This window comes from Trichomycterus rosablanca, chromosome 9 (assembly GCF_030014385.1).
Source record: "Trichomycterus rosablanca isolate fTriRos1 chromosome 9, fTriRos1.hap1, whole genome shotgun sequence".
NCBI classification, from domain to species: Eukaryota; Metazoa; Chordata; class Actinopteri; order Siluriformes; family Trichomycteridae; genus Trichomycterus; species Trichomycterus rosablanca.
The window spans coordinates 28,809,229-28,829,554 of NC_085996.1; the positions used below are offsets into that span (position 1 = coordinate 28,809,229).

The 20,326-nt window shown below is 40.6% G+C and overlaps 2 protein-coding genes across 2 annotated transcripts; one reads left to right on the forward strand and one right to left on the reverse strand.

Annotated features, from left to right (window-relative positions):
• enpp5 (ectonucleotide pyrophosphatase/phosphodiesterase 5) lies at positions 1–4,464 on the reverse strand. The gene is made up of 3 exons (XM_063001325.1): positions 3,630–4,464; positions 1,960–2,136; positions 1–867 (listed from the first exon to the last, which is right to left on the reverse strand). Exons 1-3 carry the CDS (start codon positions 4,462–4,464, stop codon positions 467–469), a joined length of 1,413 nt encoding a protein of 470 aa, XP_062857395.1. The 3' UTR covers positions 1–466.
• An 8,997-nt stretch (positions 4,465–13,461) lies between these two features.
• On the forward strand, positions 13,462–19,299 carry fam167ab (family with sequence similarity 167 member Ab). The gene is made up of 2 exons (XM_063001327.1): positions 13,462–13,824; positions 19,036–19,299. The coding sequence occupies exons 1-2, from the start codon at positions 13,462–13,464 to the stop codon at positions 19,297–19,299; spliced, it is 627 nt and encodes a 208-aa protein (XP_062857397.1).
• The last annotated feature ends 1,027 nt before the right edge of the window (positions 19,300–20,326 follow it).

Below are 20,326 nucleotides of genomic sequence, written 5' to 3' on the forward strand. Positions count from 1 at the left end.
TTGGCAGTATTGTTTGTAGTGTGAAAGGTAAAGCACATGAGAATCCTGATAAACGAGCTTAAATATTTGCAATCAGTCAATAATGTAATACTTGTGACATGCCTACTCAAGAAATATATGGGTCACAAGAATTCAGAAATAGAAGACCAGTTTTGCCAGCAGAGGACATCGTGAATTTAATTAACTGGCTTGCTGGTAGCTTCTCTTGCCAAACTGCACTCAATTTATATACCAAGATGTGGCACCACTAATAAAAACGATGATATGGCAATATGTGTCTGTCTGACTGGTACATAAATGAAAGCAAATTTAGTTTCAATTTAAATGACAGAAAACGATTAGAAGGTAAAACAGACTGTGGAGCACCAGAGAGAAGTGCTACATGCTTCCAAGTGCCTCTGACTTTGGAAGCAAGCTTCATCTTTGCCATATATAAATAAAAAATAAATCGTAAAATATTTTATCATTAAAGGCGCAATTCCTCCTGCAGTAAGGGCTGAGAGATCTCCCTGTTGGTGAAAGGCAGAGGAGGAAGCTGCCTCTCTGTCACCTTCTTCACAAAAATGATGAGAAAACCCAGAACTAGGACACTACCCAGTAGTGTGCCCACAGCCCAGGCGTGAGAGGGCTCCCTGGTTACAGATGGAGGCAAGTGTCTAGGCGTGGGTGACTCCACCAGCAGATCCCGCACACTGATGAGTGACCCGTTGTTGGGTTGTGGTTGAATGCCAAGGATGCTGCACATGAGAGGATAGAGGTCCACTGAGCGCATTGAGGCCTTGGTGTAACCTGTGCGGAACGATGGGCCGCGAGCAACAAAGACAGGGTGCATGCTGGGTAGGTGGTTGTCATAGCCATGGTTGCCCACTGTAAAGAATAAAATACACAAATTAATCATTATTCTCATTAGAGATGCATGAGTACCGATACTGGTATCGGGTATTTGCCCGATACCGCGCTCATTAACTTGTACTCGTACTCGCAAACGAGGCTCCGATACTAAACATCCGATACCGTGTGCCTAGTGCACGTTGCTGCGTTATACCTAGTTCACACTACACGATTTTTGCCCTGATTTTCGCTCGGTGACTGGTCGGCGCTAGATTTGCCGGCTCGAGAGCAACTCGGCGTTCGCTCGACGATCAAAACTCGGCTCTTGATCGCTAAGTGTGAACTATCCAACAACTCGATCCGACCGGCTCGCCGAGCGCTCGAGTTTTCTAGCACGTCAGATATCTGATCTCAGAATGAGTGACATGTCGAACAGCCAATGGGAACGCAGGATACGGTGTGAGGGGAAACGCAGGAGAGGAGTGTAAACAGGTGGGATAATAAAGTTTATATCAGAATACACCGGCACACACACACGTTTTACAGTATTTCTGACCTGATCGTTCTCTACAAAACATAACAACAAAACACCAACATCGCAAAAATATTTATTAACCTCCAACTCACTACAGAACAATCCATGCTATTCGTGTTGCCAAATCCACTCAGATTCATTTATTTTTCCTCCTTGATTTCATCACGTCAGCGCACAAACACTTTGATCACTCGCTACTTGTTGACGTGCATTTTTGGACGTGGTATCATTAAACTTCTCGTCACTTCTCACGTGTGTTTTTGTTTAAAAAAAAAAAAACCTAAATAGGTATTGGTATCGGTATCGGCAAGTACAAAAATACATGTACTTGTACTCGGTTGGGAAAAAATGGTATCGATGCATCCCTAATTCTCATGGACTAATAAGTTGCATAAGTTGCATGCTAGTTACATTAGATCAGCTGTGCCCATTGTAGTTAAAAACAAAATGTATTTGAAGTAAAAAGCTTGCTAAAGATAGGACAATAATGCCACCATCACGCTTTTTTGTTTGCTGGTAAAGAGTCAGCTTGATTACATGGAGTATGACAGTAATGGATTAGTAATTTGATATCAGAATCCATTAGGACTTACACATAAAGGATCCAGTTCTGTTCTGCACAATTGTCCAGCCTTCTTTAGCCTCTATAATAATCGGCATGATCCTGACGTTGTGTTTGTAGTGGAAGTGATCAGGGATGTCTTCTCTCTTGTACACAAGCATGTTAGGATTGGCATTCTCCAACAAACTATACACCTCATCTAATTTACCTGCAACAAAGAGAAAGAAATGCTAATTAGTATCATGGCAACTTTTGGGTTAAGGCAAAAAACAAACATGTTAAACATACAGCTACATTAGTGATCTCATTTGCATGTTTTACAACCAATTTATCCTGGTAAGAGTCCTGGTTGGTACCGGTTTTCCCAGAATCACTGGGCGCAATGCAGTAACACCCCAAACAGGATGCCAATCCATCGCAGGGCCTCCTCAACAACCGCCCCCCCCCCGGACTCTGGAGCAATGGAAGAAGGTCATGAGGTCTGATGAGTCCAGATTTACCCTGTTCCAGAGTGATGGGCGCATCAGGGTAAGAAGAGAGGCGGCTGAAGTGACGCACCCATCATGCCTAGTGCCTACCGTACAAGCCTGTGGGGGCAGTGCTATGATCTGGGGTTGCTGCAGTTGGTCAGGTCTAGGTTCAGCAACGTTATGTGCCCAAAGAATGAGGTCAGCTGACTACCTGAATACACTGCACAACCAGGTTATTCCATCAATGGATTTTTTCTTCCCTGATGGCACGGGCATATTCCAAGATGACAATGCCAGGATTCATCGGGCTCAGATTGTGAAAGAGTGGTTCAGGGAGCATGAGACATCATTTTCACACATGGATTGGCCACCACAGAGTCCAGACCTGAACCCCATTGAGAATCTTTGGGATGTGCTGGGGAAGACTTTGCACAGTGGCCAAATCTCCCATCATCAATACAAGATCTTGGGGGAAAATTAATGCAACTCTGGACAGAAATAAATGTTGTGACATTACAGAAGCTTGTGGAAACGATGCCACAGCGAATGCGTGCCGTAATCAAAGCTAAAGGCGGTCCAACCAAATATTAGAGTGTGTGACCTTTTTTTTGGCCAGGCAGTGTATTAATAACCCTTAAAAAGTAGGTTTAACCTGTTTTTGCTGGCTCACACCATCAGGGGACTTTGCAAACAATGTTTCTTTGATTAAAAGTTACAGCTTTTTGCTCTTCTAGCTGATCTGAAGTTAGATCAGATCAGATAATGTTACATTTAATAATTATTGTTAATTACACAGCCAAAATATTAGTCTAATGGTCTAATTCCATATTTTCGCAGGGCCAAAAACCAATACTAAATACCTGTAACCCTTAATATCTTGGACGACTCTGCATTAAAAACCAACATCCTTCTGTAAAAAATTAAATAAAGAGATAAGCAAACATCCTGTTATAGATGTAAAACTCTGAAGCTTGAAAGATGACATATGCTGCCATCTTGACATCTTTTCAGGGATGTCCTTGCTTGTTGCAACAAGACAATGCCAAGCCATGTTGCGCACATGGTACAACAGCATGAGTCTGTGGTAAAAAAAAAGTGAAGCTGCTAGACTGGTCTGTCTATGTAATTTTTTTTTGTACCCATCCACACTTAATTAGAATTAAAATTGCAATATAATTACTGTGCTGTAGTATAAAATCTGTGTTATTCCATGCAATTGTTCTAAGCTTACCTTCTTTGGGCAGAATCCCCACCACTGGGCTCTTGTCTATCAACGTGTAAAGGTCTCGACTCACATAGATGTCCAGTTCAATGACCTTATCTTGTGATAGCTGTGTCATTCCATGGTCACTTGTGACAATGAGGTTGATTTTATCATAAAGTCCCACCTTCTTTAGCTCATCTCTAAGAAAGCCTAGTTTATTATCAATGTCCTTAATGACTACATCCATAAGCGAGCTCTCCGGCCCAAAATTATGACCACTCTCATCAGGCTCTTCCCAGTACAAAACTCCAAAATCAATCGCATCTGGACCTGAGAACCAGTTTATGAGCTTCTCTACCCGCATCTCAAAGGGCATAGACGCATCATATGGCATATAAGAGGTGGGATATGTTCCACCAATCTCCACATCTGATCCAGGCCACATAGCAGCCCCGCTCTTTTTTCCAGCCATCTGATTGGTTACCCAAAGTGGAACTGCTTTCTCCCACCATCGAGAATCAGACTCTTCTGGTCCCTCAATTGAGAAGGAACGGTTCATAACTGGGTCATACATTTCATTTGATACAATGCCGTGGCTCTCTGCATACAGGCCTGTTACTAACGTGTAGTGGTTAGGGAAGGTCTTGGTGATGTAGATGTTCTCCACCCGCTCCACCTGGACTCCCTCGTCCATAAGAGCACGGAAATTGGGGGTAGGAACCCTGTTCACATAGTCCCAGCGGAAACCATCGAAAGACACTAGAAGCAGCTTGTGGTGGTGTTCTTGCCATGAGAAGGATGGCAGCAGCAGCACTAGGAAGCAGCTCAGCAACCACATGTTTCTTGTAAAGACCAACTGCATGCTGTGAGTGATGCACAAATAAACCTGAAGAAAATGTGATACAGTAAAAGAGGTTAGTACAATTTACCAAATCATACAATAAAACTTTCGATTTAGCATTTTATTAAATGTTTGATAAATGTTTCACTCAGGAAAATGTTTGATTAAAACTAATATGAAGTTATTGGTTGCGATTTGTGCCACTTAAAGAGCCACTTATGTCCTACCAGGAAATAAAGCAGTAGATACACTGATCCACCATAACATTAAAACCACCTCCTTCCTTGTTTCTACACACATTGTCCATTTTATCAGCACCACTTACCATATAGAAGTACTTTGTAGATCTACAGTTACTGTCTAGTCCATCTGTTTCTCTGCATGCTTTGTTTGCCCCCTTTCATGCTGTTCTTCAATGGTCAGGACTCTCACAGGACCACTACAGAGCAGGTATTATTTGGGTGGTGGATCATTCTCAGCACTGCAGTGACACTGACATGGTGGTGGTGTGTTAGTGTGTGTTGTGCTGGTATGAGTGGATAAGACACAGAAGCGCTGATGGAGTTTTTAAACACCTCAATGTCACTGCTGGACTGAGAATAGTCCACCAACCACAAATATCCAGCCAACAGCTTACCATGGGCAGCGTCCTGTGACCACTGATGAAGGTCTAGAAGATGAACAAATCAAACAGCAGCAATAGATGAACGAACGTCTCTGACTTTACATCTACTAGGTGGATCAACTAGGTAGGAGTGTCTAATAGAGTGGACAGTGAGTGGACACGGTCTTTAAAAAAATCACGCAGCGCTGCTGTGTCTGATCCACTCATACCAGCACAACACACACTAACACACCACCACCATGTCAGTGTCACTGCAGTGCTGAGAATGATCCACCACCTAAATAATACCTGCTCTGTGGGGGTCCTGAACATTGAAGAACAGGGTAAAAATAGGCTAAAAATTTATGTAATGTAATGTAAGTAATTGTAGAACTACAAAGTGCTCCTATATGGTAAGTGGAGCTGATAAAATGGACAGTGAGTGTAGAAACAAGGAGGTGGTTTTAATGTTATGCTTGACCGGTGTATATTGAAGGATCTTCTCAATAAAACTGTAGACTGTTACCAGTGGGACAGTACTAATAGAAACAGCAGCACCATCTAAAAATCCTGAGATGCAGCAGTCTAACTCCCTAATGATTCATTTAATCATAACATTAAGATAACTCATGTTTAGCTTAAAAAAAAAAAGAAAAAAGCAGCTTATACACAGCACTAAACCATGATGAGTGTTTTACTCGTCTCCAGCTGATTTCAGGTCACTTTGCCATTTCAGTCCACGCTTCTGTATTATGTTTTCCATAATGGTGGTGTGAAACAAAACAAAGCCAGTACAACATATGCATGTTTGTGAAGGTAAAAGGGAACCAGAGTACACAGTAACTGTTTTTATTATGACAGTGAGTGCAGTGTACAACAATTGCTGCCTCCATCACCAGATCTGGATTTAATAAAGCACCTTTGGGATCTGGTAGAAATGGAGATTGCAGCACAAATGATTTGCAGACAAATTCACAGCAGTTAAACCTGGTGAAATTACTAGTAAGGTGGCCAGTAAGCATATATTTAAGTATTAAAACTTATAGTCTTTATAACAGTGCTTCACTATTATTTAAAACTAGTTATCACTACACACATGGCGTATCACCATCATTTACATTTTCGGCATTTAGCAGACGCTTTTATCCAAAGTGATTTACAGTATACAGTCTAAGCAATTAAGGGTTCAGGGCCTTGCTCAAGGGCCCATCAGTGGTTTTGTTTGTTTATTTAACGTCATGTTTTACACTCTTGTATTGTTTACATTCATGACAGACACGGTAGTTACTCGCTACACAAGCGACAGTCAAACACAGTCATGGACAATTTTGTATCTTCAATCCACCTCACTCTTTGGACTGTGGGAGGAAACCGAAGCACCCGGAGGAAACCCACCCAGACACGGGGAGAACATGCAAACTCCCAGACCGCCCCATCTGGGGATCGAACCCAGGACCTTCTTGCTGTGAGGCAACAGTTCTACCCACTTAGACACTGTGCTGCCCCCCAACATTGGTAACCTGGCAGTGGTGAGGTTTGAACCAGCAACCTTCTGATTACTAGTCCAGTACCTTAACAGCTAGGCTACAACTGGCCACAAAATGAATTTTTTTTTTGTAAATCACTATACAGCTGAAAGTATGTGGACACCCTTCCTAATCATTGAGCTCAAGTGTTACATCTACATGCATTGTTAAAGTTAATAAAATCCTTAATATAAAATAGATATGCTTCAAACATTGTGGCAATAGTTCCTGTTCCAGTAGGCAAGCACTCCAAAATCCAGTGGAAAGCTTTACCAGAAGAGTTGAGACTGTTATAGCTGCGACTCTATGTTAATGTTGTGGAACTGGATATCCAACAACTTCATGGTCTGGTGTCCAAATACTTTTGGCAATATAGTGTATGCAAGGTACGTAAATGATCTACACAACTCTAAATGTAAATAAGAGATGAACATCTGGTTCAGTCTGAGTTCAACACAGCGGGTTGCGTCGTTTCAAACCGGCTGTGATAGCGATGACATCATACAACACAATGCAGTGCAGATCGGCCATTCTCCTGCTACATTACATGTTATTGTCATACTATTACATGTGATCAATGCCAAATGCATGACAGAATCTGTGCTAACATTACAGATGTGATATAACCATACCCCAGTCCATGCCAATCACCCAGTGGCATGATTACCACCAAGCTTTTGTGCAGGCTACCGTTGGCTGTATCTGAGCAACTGCTGTATAATCACTAATCCAGTTAGCATCAGCGAGCAGAAACCATGACACAATTCCACCAGAATAAACAAACCACAGAGACATGATTAATGTTTACATAACACAGTAACGCTTCAGAATAATTCAGCCCGACCATTAAGCTCCTTACCTTCTGAGAGTAGCTTACAGCCTGCTACAAAAAAACATTACTGTGTCTTATACAGGAAGTCCCACCCATTCTTACATATTATTGCTATTGATTTCGGCTGCGTCTCCAATCGCAGGCTACTAACTTAAGAGTGGACTATGTATAAATAGTGTTGATATGCTTTGTTTACTAATTTCTGTACTACCTAGTACAGTACTGTGTGATTTGGAATGCAACCAAAAAAGAACGCAATATCGCAAGGACAGGTGCAAAACTATCACATCTGGTAAAAATGGACTGTAAAATACTGTAATGAAGTCTGAGGCAAATATTGAATTGAGTTCAGTTTATTTATGTCAAATTTTATAATCTTTTTATTCATATTTTACAAATATTAAACAACGTAATAAACACTGAGCCGAACTCGAGACATGGCCTATTTAATATCTTTTTTTTCTGACAACCAAGCAATTAAAACTATATTTTTAATTCCAATCACTTTAATATGTCTACTACAACCCCAAATCAGAAAAAGTTGGGACAGCATGGAAAATGCAAATAATAAATATTAATAATATTGCTGACATGATGAACCTGAGATATTTCATGTTTTATCTGCTCAACTTCATTTCATTTATTAATAAACATCCATTCCTACATTTCAGGCCTGCAACACATTCCAAAAAAAGTTGGGACAGCATGGAAAATGCAAATAATAATAAAAACAGAGTTTCTTACATTTTCTTTTTTTTTATTATTATTATTGCAGACAGGATGAACCTGAGATATTTCATGTTTTATCTGCTCAACATCATTTCATTTATTAATTAACAACCATTCCTACATTTCAGGCCTGCAACACATTCCAAAAAAAAATTGTGATGGTAAAGCATTTACCACTTTGTAATGTTGCCATTCCTTTTCACCACACTTAAAAGATGTTTTGGCACCGAGGATACCAAGTGATTTAGTGTTTCAGCTTTTATTTTGTCCCATTCTTCCTGCAAACACGTCTTAAGATGTGCAACAGTACGGGGTCGTTGTGACATTTTTCCTTTCAAAATTCTCTCTTGGGGACAGGTCAGGACTGCAGGCAGGCCAGTCCAGTACCCGTACCCTCTTCTTCCACACCCATGCCATTGTAATGTGTGCAGCATGTGGTTTTACATTGTCTTGTTGAAAAATTCATAAACGTCCCTGGAAAAGATGACGTCTTGAAGGCAGCACATGTTGCTCTAAGATCTCAATGTACTTCTGCATTAATGCTGCCATCACATAAGTGTAAATGACCTTTGCCATGGGCACTGACACAGCCCCATACCATGACAGACCCTGGCTTTTGGACTTGTTGCTGATAACAGTCTGGATGGTCCTTTTCATCTTGTCCTGAGAACACGGCATCCATTTTTCCCAAAAAAAAGTCCTGGAATGCTGATGTTTCCACTGTGTGATGGTCCATCCTAGATTTCCTCCCACAGTCCAAAAACATGCAGTCAGGTTAATTGCCCTATATGTGAATGTGTGTGTTTTTTTTCCTAAATTTTCAATTTACATGTGGCATGGCTGTTTGGCAGTCCATCTGTCTGAAGCTAAATTGGCTAGAAATCTGTGAATATGATTCATGTTTCTTTTAAGGTTTCATCCTTTGAAAAACAAATCAGACAGTTTCAATCTATATATCTAAAACAGAAAAATATATAGAATAACATTCACTATATAGATGTTTCAATAAGTCATCAGAGTTTTAACATAAATGTTTCAACAATTTTTTTACATTGAATGTGCACTATATGGACGGCATGGTGGCTCGTTGGGTGGGACTGTCGCCTCACAGCAAGAAGAACCTGGGTTCAATTCCCAAGTGGAGTGGTCCGGGTCTTTCTGTGTGGAGTTTACATGTTCTCCATGTGCATGTGTGGGTTTACTCCCACAGTCTAAAGACATGCAGTCAGGTTAATTGGAGCTACAAAAATTGCCCTAGGTGTCTGTGTGTGTTTAACTTGTTTCCTATTTTTTGCCCAGTGAATCGTTCACAGTGGCAAAACAGTCAATAAATGAATGAAAGTACACTATATAGCACATTCTCACTTGTCTGTTAAGGAAATATTGGAGTGTGTTAATGGGAATTTGTGTCCATTCAAAAGGTCAGGCACTACTCCTGGAAGAGAAGGCCTGGCACACAATCCACATTTTAATTTATCCCCAGAGTGGCACAGTGGCTCAGTGGGTAGCAGTGTCTCCTCACAGCAAGAAGGTCCTGGGTTCGATCCCCAGGTGGGGCGGTCCGGGTCCTTTCTGTGTGGAGTTTGCATGTTCTCCCCATGTGTGTGTGGATTTCCTCCGCGAGCTTCGGTTTCCTCCCACAGTCCAAAGACAGTGAGCAAGTAAGGTGAATTGAAGATACTAAACTGTCCATGACTGCGTTGATATTAAACTTGTGAACGGATGAATCTTGTGTAACCAGTAAGTACCGTTTCTGTCATGAATATAACCAAAGTGTGTAAAACATGTTAAAATCCTAATAAATAAATAAATATAAATAAATATAAAACCACCTAAGGTGTTCATGGGGTTTAATGAGGTCAGAACTTTGCAGGCCACTGAAGTTCCTCCACATCAAACTCGTCAGACCTTATGGGCTGTGCTTTAATCACAGGGGAACAGCCATGTTAGAACAGCAAAGTGTATACCCCAAACTGTTGCCACAACATTGAAATCATAAACTTTATATAATTGATGTTACACTTGTTGGTAATGGGTGTAAACTTAATATAAATGGAGTCAACATCCATTTGATCAAGCAGTGTATTCATGTAGTGGTTTACCTTTGGTTTCCAGTGGTGGTTTCTAATTAATTTGGAATAACTGATTACCATGCTTTTATGTTTAAGACCTGGTAAATTATTAAAAATACTAAGATAGTTTAATGCATACATTAAAACTTACATTTAGTCTCCACCAGGGGTCAGAAAAGCATTAAAAGACGCACCAGTTTATTGAGGGATGACCACTTAATGAATCACCCAGATAAAATCTTTGTGCTGACAACAGAAAGCTTATTTATATTGTGTGAAAGCTTGTATATCTTACTCACAAGAACAATATCAAATAAGTGGAGGAAAAAGCTTTATTAAAATCATTCTGTATGTATGTTTTTGGCTCCTCTTTGTTTTTGTTCTGCTTTCTTAATAAACTTCACACTATATAGTATATATTCTAAATACAGTGAAGGGGGAAATTAATTTCCCCTTTTTCTGATTTGTTATCACAGATGTCACACTGAATGATTTCCGATCATTAAATACAATAATATATGATAATATATGAAAAAAAAAACATTTATTTTGTTGCCAACATGCATTTTATTATTAATTATTAAGTGCTGTCAAGCCAATTCTGATTCCTGAAGAATATATGAATAGTGTTTCTCCTAAACATGTTTTTATTTGGGTCTTTTGGCTTCTTAATAGCTCATTCATTATTCCTCTAACTGTTCCCACCCATCTTGTTGCTAACCATCCTCTTCCTTTTCTAATTTCAACTCTTAAAGTAATAAATAACTGCCTGCTTGGTTGATAATACAATTAGTATGCCAATTGAGCTAACTAAACAACCACATTCTGGCTTGATTTATCCTGCCCTCTAGAATAAAAACATCATTTATATTGAACCTTACTAAGTCCAGAGGTTACTATAAAGATTTTTTAATACTATACATCAATTCGGGGTGGCACGGTGGCTAAGTGGGTAGCACAGTTGCCTTACAGTAAGGATGTCCTGGGTTCGATCCCCAGGTGGGGCAGTCCGGGTCCTTTCTGTGTGGAGTTTGCATGTTCTCCCATGTCCGAGTGGGTTTCCTCCGGGTACTCCGGTTGCCTCCTACAGTCCAAAGACATGCAAGTGAGGTGAATTGGAGACACTAAATTGTCCATGACTGTGTTCGATATAACCTTGTGTGAACTGATGAACCTTGTGTAATGAGTAACTACCGTTCCTGTCATGAATGTAACCAAAGTGTAAAACGACGTTAAAATCGTAATAAACAAAAAAACAAACTATACATCAATTCCTAAAGAGCTAAGAAAACATATAAAACCCATAAAAGTGAAATTGGTTTTAAAGCTGTTTATAAATATATAGGACTCCTCCAAACCACAGGGAGAGCAATCAGTCTCCTCATGAATGAAATTTGGAGCAGGGTAAAAACTATCCAGGACTGACTGAACTACTGACTTTTCTTAAGGGCACATCAATGGTTCATCCAGAGAGTCACAGTATATTTCAGAACATCTAAGGAACTTCAGGTGTCTCTACAGGTCACTGTTAATAACTACACAATATAACACAAACATAATAATGACCCATCTGAAAGTGACCAAAATGATCATGAATGATTCCCAATTTTTTGGAAAATGTTCTATGAACAGACAAAAATAATTATGCCTTTCAAAGAGCAAATACAGATTTTTAATCTGTAAATCATGTATAATCAAATATGTCAGTAATGTGATGGTGTGGGGGATGCTTTGTTGCTTTAGTACATAAACGGGTCTGATTTAAAATAGTTCTCCAAACAAGAATGGGCAAACAAGCATCCACAGTGATGTGAAAGACCAATATCAAATAAAAAGTATAGTTCAGTAGGGTGTTTATATGAGGGTTTAATTCATTTGTCCTTTAAATGAATAAAATGTTTTACAGAATGTGTTCCTTTTGTGTTTTATGTTTTGTCTGATGATCTAAAATAATTCCCTGTGACAAATATTCAATAAAAGAGGTGATAAAAAAGAGGAAATCCTTTCCTCACTTACTGTACCTGTATGTGTAAGAGACTATTGTTGCACTAGTATATCCCATCAGAGGGAGCAGGGGGTTTGACTACAGGCTGACAGCTGTACGAACTACAATGAGGAGGATGTGATCAGATATTTTACAGTCTCCGAGGCAACAGGACCTCACACAACACCACTCCTCCTCCATCTCCTCCTCCTCCTCCTCCTCCTCCTCATCCCCGTTCCTATTCTGTACCGTCTTACAGCAAACACAAGTGGAGAAAGTAGGAGCTGCATGAACAACTGCTGAACTCTGTCCGTAAGGTAAGTCTATGTTTAACATCTGAGTGTTTGGATGCAATGGTGCTAGTGGGATTTTAGATATATCTATGTCTTCTTTTAGAAAGGTAAATGTTTTCAGTTTGAAGATTAGGAGAAGTGTGCAAACTGATGGTTTTAAATAGAACTATACAGCATGAGTCACTTTACTCAAAGCTATGTAGAAGTGTAATGTAAGGTTTTAGTATACCGTTTTAGTAACACTGATTCATTGTTACAGGCACTCACACCCTCTTTCTTTACAATTCCACATCAGTAGGACCACACAGCAGCTGGTCTAATGTTCAGTTGTTGTTATGCAATGTAGAATATTACTAGTGGTCTGATGTGGTAAAATATACTATTTGGACATCCATCCTAATCATTCACTTTAAATGTTTCAGCCACACCTTATCCCCTTGCCACCCACCTCATAATTGTGGCTACTGGCTAAGGAATAAAATTTGTGTCATATTGCTTCTATGCCTAAAATTTCAAAGCCAGTGGTTCATAACAACAAGGTCAAGCTATAGACATTGGGGACAACAAAGCTCTTCAACTCTATTTAACTGATAAAGACATCATTTAAAGCAGAATCTAGCTATGCAGAAAAGTTTAGTCATATATCCTTTTTCACACTGTTTTTATGTACAATCATCCATACTCCTGAGATACATCTCATTTACTTTTTTTCCTACAGGATTTTTCCACTCTGCGCTTGAATTAAAGATAAAAATTCAACACTTATCATACCAGATATTGCCTCAAGCATGAAATATTGGTATTTCAATAAAAAACAAAGATGAAACTTTAGCAGAGATCGAAGACATTTCTGTTTGGCTGCAGGCACTTTTGCACTTTACTGACCATCAGCAACAGCAACGAATAGACTGCATTAGCATTTCAATTGATCTCCAGTCTATTTTTAAGCTACTCTCGTTTTTGTCAATTGGAAAAGACATGGATACTGAAATAATACCACAGATTAATGTGGACATTAGCAGCCTGGATTATAATAACTTGGAGGCTACAACAGATGACCACTTGAGAACTTTAAAGGCCTTAACAGAGAGACTAAGACTAGAAACCAGGAGACCCTCTTATTACGAGTGGAAGGCCCAAGTGGAGGCTAATGCTGCCAAAGGACAAATCAAACCAACAGAGTCTGCTAATTTGGGTCAGTATGCAGGACTGGAGCACACAGGAGAGCCTAAAAGAAATGGCTACAGCACAGACTTATCACAAGAGAGTAGTCTGACCTCAGGAAGACTTAAAGGATTCAGAAATATTGATGAGGCTCTTATCTGGCTCAGGAAGGAACTGGTAAGTGAAATTTGTGTGTGGTTAAATTTGATTGTTTTTAGAGCATACACACTTGTTGACCTGTTAGTACAAGTTTAGAAAAATGAGAGTTTAAGACATTTAAGCACATATGTGTTGGTTTGGGGTCCCTTTCATGTGTGCTTAGTAAAAACCGTGGTGATAAGGAAGTTTGATTGAAATGTCTGGATGAATTAATTGTTACATTTAGGTAATTCCTGAGTGTTTTATATACAACACCCAGAACCAAGCATATATTTGTTTTCTCCGTTTGAAGGCCTGATACAGCACATTTTCATACCCAAAACCGATTAAATGCTGTAATATTATTGTCATGTCAGCTATCTATAAGTACATATTAAAACTAAACATTGTTCCTTCAGCACCAGGGTACAACACAAAACAAGTGCAAACAACACAATATACACAGTGCAGATAAAAAACAGGTACAAATAAAGGAAGATGACGGGACCAAAAACAAGTGTGGTGATGGCAACACATTTCCATTGCCGTTATGAGCATTTTTGTTAAATGGGTAAAATGTAACAAAAAAGTGGTTTGTCCAACCATGAGTTACCTTGTCTATGTACCCGAACTTTGCAAGCCTATCCAAATTTATCAGTTCATTGTCTGTTTCACCATCGCTTTATTCTGTTTATGGTCGAGGTGGGTAGGATTCACTGTGCCAAGGACAGGAAACACCCTAAACAGGTCGCCAGTCCATCACAGGGCAAACACACACATACAGTGTATCACAAAAGTGAGTACACCCCTCACATTTCTGCAAATATTTCATTATATCTTTTCATGGGACAACACTATAGACATGAAACTTGGATATAACTTAGAGTAGTCAGTGTACAACTTGTATAGCAGTGTAGATTTACTGTCTTCTGAAAATAACTCAACACACAGCCATTAATGTCTAAATGGCTGGCAACATAAGTGAGTACACCCCACAGTGAACATGTCCAAATTGTGCCCAAAGTGTCAATATTTTGTGTGACCACCATTATTATCCAGCACTGCCTTAACCCTCCTGGGCATGGAATTCACCAGAGCTGCACAGGTTGCTACTGGAATCCTCTTCCACTCCTCCATGATGACATCACGGAGCTGGTGGATGTTAGACACCTTGAACTCCTCCACCTTCCACTTGAGGATGCGCCACAGGTGCTCAATTGCGTTTAGTCCATCACCTTTACCTTCAGCTTCCTCAGCAAGGCAGTTGTCATCTTGGAGGTTGTGTTTGGGGTCGTTATCCTGTTGGAAAACTGCCATGAGGCCCAGTTTTCGAAGGGAGGGGATCATGCTCTGTTTCAGAATGTCACAGTACATGTTGGAATTCATGTTTCCCTCAATGAACTGCAGCTCCCCAGTGCCAGCAACACTCATGCAGCCCAAGACCATGATGCTACCACCACCATACTTGACTGTAGGCAAGATACAGTTGTCTTGGTACTTCTCACCAGGGCGCCGCCACACATGCTGGACACCATCTGAGCCAAACAAGTTTATCTTGGTCTCATCAGACCACAGGGCATTCCAGTAATCCATGTTCTTGGACTGCTTGTCTTCAGCAAACTGTTTGCTGGCTTTCTTGTGCGTCAGCTTCCTTCTGGGATGACGACCATGCAGACCGAGTTGATGCAGTGTGCGGCGTATGGTCTGAGCACTGACAGGCTGACCTCCCACGTCTTCAACCTCTGCAGCAATGCTGGCAGCACTCATGTGTCTATTTTTTAAAGCCAACCTCTGGATATGACGCCGAACACGTGGACTCAACTTCCTTGGTCGACCCTGGCGAAGCCTGTTCCGAGTGGAACCTGTCCTGGAAAACCGCTGTATGACCTTGGCCACCATGCTGTAGCTCAGTTTCAGGGTGTTAGCAATCTTCTTATAGCCCAGGCCATCTTTGTGGAGAGCAACAATTCTATTTCTCACATCCTCAGAGAGTTCTTTGCCATGAGGTGCCATGTTGAATATCCAGTGGCCAGTATGAGAGAATTGTACCCAAAACACCAAATTTAACAGCCCTGCTCCCCATTTACACCTGGGACCTTGACACATGACACCAGGGAGGGACAACGACACATTTGGGCACAATTTGGACATGTTCACTGTGGGGTGTACTCACTTATGTTGCCAGCTATTTAGACATTAATGGCTGTGTGTTGAGTTATTTTCAGAAGACAGTAAATCTACACTGCTATACAAGCTGTACACTGACTACTCTAAGTTATATCCAAGTTTCATGTCTATAGTGTTGTCCCATGAAAAGATATAATGAAATATTTGCAGAAATGTGAGGGGTGTACTCACTTTTGTGATACACTGTACATGCATGCATGCACGCTCACACTGCAATTTTAGTAGCTCTAATTAACCTGACTGCATGTCTTTGGACTGTGAGAGGAAACCCACACAGACATGGGAAGAACATGCAAACTCACACATCTTTACATCTCAAATGACAGCACCTAAAAAGCAGTATTATTTTATGTAGCTTGTAACACGTGGCCCCCCATATGACAGACCATCATAGCTATTATTTGTCAAAGATTATCTTATTATTAGAATCTCCTGCCTCTAATTTTTAAATTCATTGTTTTTACAGTTTAACCACTACTGTAGTAGTACTGATACAATATATCCAACCAGTAACCAAAACCAAATTTGTTCTCTTAGACTCCAGGCCACAGATAGCTTTGTTTTTTGGGCTTGAAATTCCCTCAACAATAAAGCAAATGATCTTATGTTGTAGCACCCATGAGCCCTATTAGCATAGCAATGGTCAATACCGTGAGCAGCACAATGGCACAGTGGGTAGCACTGTCACCCCACAGCAAGGTCCTGGGTTCGATTCCCAGGTGAAGCAGTCGGGGTCTTTTCAGTTCTCCCTATGTCTGTGCTGGTCTTCTCCCGCCAGTCAGATTGATTGAAGCTAAAATTACCCTAGATGAGTGTGTGTGTGTGTGTGTGTGTGTGTGTGTGTGTTTACCCTGTGATGGACTGGTGACCTTTCTGGGGTGTTTCGTGCATATCGTTCAATGAATTTACAGACATTTATATTTTTGGCATTTGGCAGACACTTTTTATCCAAAGCAACTTACTATGACAGTATACTGCCTAAGCAACTGAGGGTGAAGGGCTTTGCTCAACCGCTAGGCTACAACTGCCCTACAGACAATGAATAAATATACAAATGGTCAGTACAATAACTACTATATATCGGATACATAGTATTTTGACATTTATTGACATTGAGACGTTTTGCTTTAAGCTCCTCATCTTTAAAATAAGAAACTATTTTCTAGTTACTCAGAATGAAACAATGTGCTGAATTTTGAACTCTCAGTCACCACATTATATTTGCATTGGAAACAAAGCGAGTGGCAGTGATGAGGAGCAGGACAGTGTGAGTAATCACCTAAATCAGTCCTTTTTTCCACGTACTTTATTTTTTATTCCATCTGCAAGCAGTGTTTTCTGGGCATGTACAGACTGTTAAAGCCCAGGCACGCTCTACCCTCATGTATTAAAATGTCCGTTTCCCCCAGGTTTGCCAGGCAAAGGCCCACAGAAATTTGTGTAGAAAAAATCATGTATTATAAACAGCAATGCTCCATCTTTTTGTGGTTTATTTGGTGTTTTTAGCTTCCTTTGGGTTCCTTGAAATATGAGTGTCTCACTTTGGCCTAGTTAGAAGCATTGGAAGATAAAGTCTCCTTTTCTGTGGAGCTATGCTTTTATTAACATAATTATAGAACTCTATGGGCAGCAAACCGGAAAATATTACACTAAAACCACGAGCGTCCATACAGATTTATTTGATAGGCTTTTTACTGAATTTTGAAACATGACTACAGGGTTTTACTTCAATTCAACCACAAGGTCATTATTGCTTTGTGTAACGTTGGGTGAGAGGTCCTGCTGTTACAACCAGCGTAATTTGTACCTTGTTTAAGCATGGAGCACTGCAATGGTAAATCTTTCCTTACAATTTGGATGCAAATTTGAAAGAACATAATTGTACAGAATGTCAGTGTATGTTGTAGCATTGGCTTAAATTCCCTAGAAAGACTTTTCACTCTGGTAGTCAATTTAATGCTCTTCTGGCATTTCCAAACCAACATTTGTCTGACAGATTGCCCGATGGTGAGTAATTCATCAATTCAGGTAATATGTTGCCTTTGCCCAAATGTCCATTGCAAATGGTGATCTTAGGCTTGTGTGTGGCTGTTTAGCTAAAAAAATACCTGAGACGCTTTTAATGTGCAGCTTTTGTGGTGCCATAGCCTAGAGTCAGTTTGGAATTCTTTGGTGTTCTTGATGAGTGTAGCAACTAAGGATGAAAAGCACTGGTGGTCCACGTTGCCTGGAGAGCTGGAGTGCTTTCCATTAGAGTGGTTTTGGAATGAAACATCCAAGAAGCTTATGGTCAGGTTTCCACATACTTTTGGCTACACAGTGTACCGTATAAATAAAAACTTAGGTCCATATTAATATACAATCATAACTGCATATTATGATTGCCATCCTGATCAGGGTCACAGTGGATCAAAGGCTACTCAAAAACTTGGCAAAAGATAGAAATACACCCTGAACATGGTGCCAGTCCATCACGTCACCACACACTCATCCATTTAGTTATTTATTCACACCAAGGGACAATCTAGAACAGCAAATTTGCTTTTTGTGTAACTTAAAGGGTGAAAGCAAACCATAGGACCCGAAGAAAACCATGCAGACACGTGGAAAACATTCCGACCCCTCGTCCCTGGTGCCTTGCCACTGGGTCACCCAAAAAAGTATAAAACATATACAGTTTATGTCAGACGGACATGTATGTAATGGGGCAGCACGCAAGAAAGGACTGGGTTTGATGTCCCAGCCGGGCAGCCAGGGTCCTTTCTATGTAGGTTGCATGTTCTCCTCCTGGTTTCCTTCCATAAGTCCAAATATATGCAGTTAGGCCAATTGGAGCCTATGTGTGAGTGTGTGTGTGTCTGCCTTATGATGGCCTGTCTGGGATGTATCCTGCCTTTCGCCCATTTAATCAGACCCACCGCAACCCTGACCAGGATAAAGCAGTGGTACAACAGACAATGAATGAATGCAATGGCAGCGTTAAGATTTTAGTAATTTTTGACACGTCTTACTTTATAGATTATACAATTGGCCACTTTTTCACTTTTCTGTGTTATTTTGCAGAAGGAGATGCGTCTTCAGGATCAGCAGCTTGCCCGCCAGCTCATGCACCTGCGAGGCGAAATTAACAAACTTAAAATCGAGCAGGCATGTAACCTTCACCGACGAATGCTCAATGATGCCACCTTTGGCCTGGAGGAGCAGGACGAGCTCTCTGATCTTCTGTGTGATGGTCCGGTCACACCAGGGTTTGGTCTGTCTGCACCTCTCCGGCTGATCGGGGTCACTAAAATGAACATTAACTCGAGACGTTTCTCCCTCTGCTAGATTTTACATGGAGGTCTTATATGGAGGATAACATTGAAACCACCTCCTTGTTTCTACACTCACTGTCTATTTTATCAGCTAGCTTGCTTTTACCCTGTTCTTCAATGGTCGGTCAGGACCACCACAGAGCAGGTATTATTTAGGTGGTGGATCATTCTCAGCACTGCAGTGACACTGACATGGTGGTGGTGTGTTAGTGTGTGTTGTGCTGGTATGAGTGGATAAGACACAGCAGCGCTGATGGAGTTTTTAAACACCTCACTGTCAATGCTGGACTGAGAATAGTCCACCAACCAAAAATATCCAGCCAACAGCGCCCCATGGGCAGGGTCCTGTGACCACTGATGAAGGTCTAGAAGATGACCAACTCAAACAGCAGCAATAGATGAGCGATCGTCTCTGATTTTACATCTACAAGGTGGACCAACTAGGCAGGAGTGTCTAATAGAGTGGACAGTGAGTGGACATGGTATTTAAAAACTCCAGCAGCGCTGCTGTGTCTGATTCACTCATACCAGCACAACACACACTAACACACCACCACCATGTTATTGTCACTGCAGTGCTGAGAATGATCCACCACCTAAATAATACCTGCTCTGTGGTGGTCCTGACCGACCATTGAAGAACAGGGTGAAAGCAGGCTAAAAAAGTATGTAGAGAAACAGATGGACTACAGTCAGTAATTGTAGAACTACAAAATGCTTCTACATGGTAAGTGGAGCTGATAAAATGGACAGTAAGTGGAGGTGGTTTTAATGTTATGGCTGATCAGTGTATATAATACCGCAGAGCTCTAGCATAGGGGGCTTTATGGGCAAGCTGCTCCAAACTGTGCCTATATGTGGAGCATCACACATTGTGATCAGTAGCAAATATGTTAGTATGTTTTGTTTCTGCTGATACACATCAAGCCTTATTAGCACAAATACTTGAAACATTTATTTTTTTAACCTTATAAGTACAGGTAGGAAACAAAAAAGCTTTAAAATCAGTCAAATGATGTGCCTTTTTGCTTCCAGGTCTA

What these genes read in the sequence shown, in the direction of transcription:
- fam167ab (XM_063001327.1), top strand. Translation starts at nt 13,462, where the DNA reads ATGGATACTGAAATAATACCACAGATTAATGTGGACATTAGCAGCCTG. An exon ending in TCTGGCTCAGGAAGGAACTG is followed by an intron (nt 13,825 to 19,035) that starts GTAAGTGAAATT and finishes GTTATTTTGCAG; the next exon opens with AAGGAGATGCGTCTTCAGGA.
- enpp5 (XM_063001325.1), bottom strand. Translation starts at nt 4,464, where the DNA reads ATGCAGTTGGTCTTTACAAGAAACATGTGGTTGCTGAGCTGCTTCCTA. An exon ending in GGGGATTCTGCCCAAAGAAG is followed by an intron (nt 2,137 to 3,629) that starts GTAAGCTTAGAA and finishes TCTTTGTTGCAG; the next exon opens with GTAAATTAGATGAGGTGTAT. An exon ending in CAGAACTGGATCCTTTATGT is followed by an intron (nt 868 to 1,959) that starts GTAAGTCCTAAT and finishes TATTCTTTACAG; the next exon opens with TGGGCAACCATGGCTATGAC.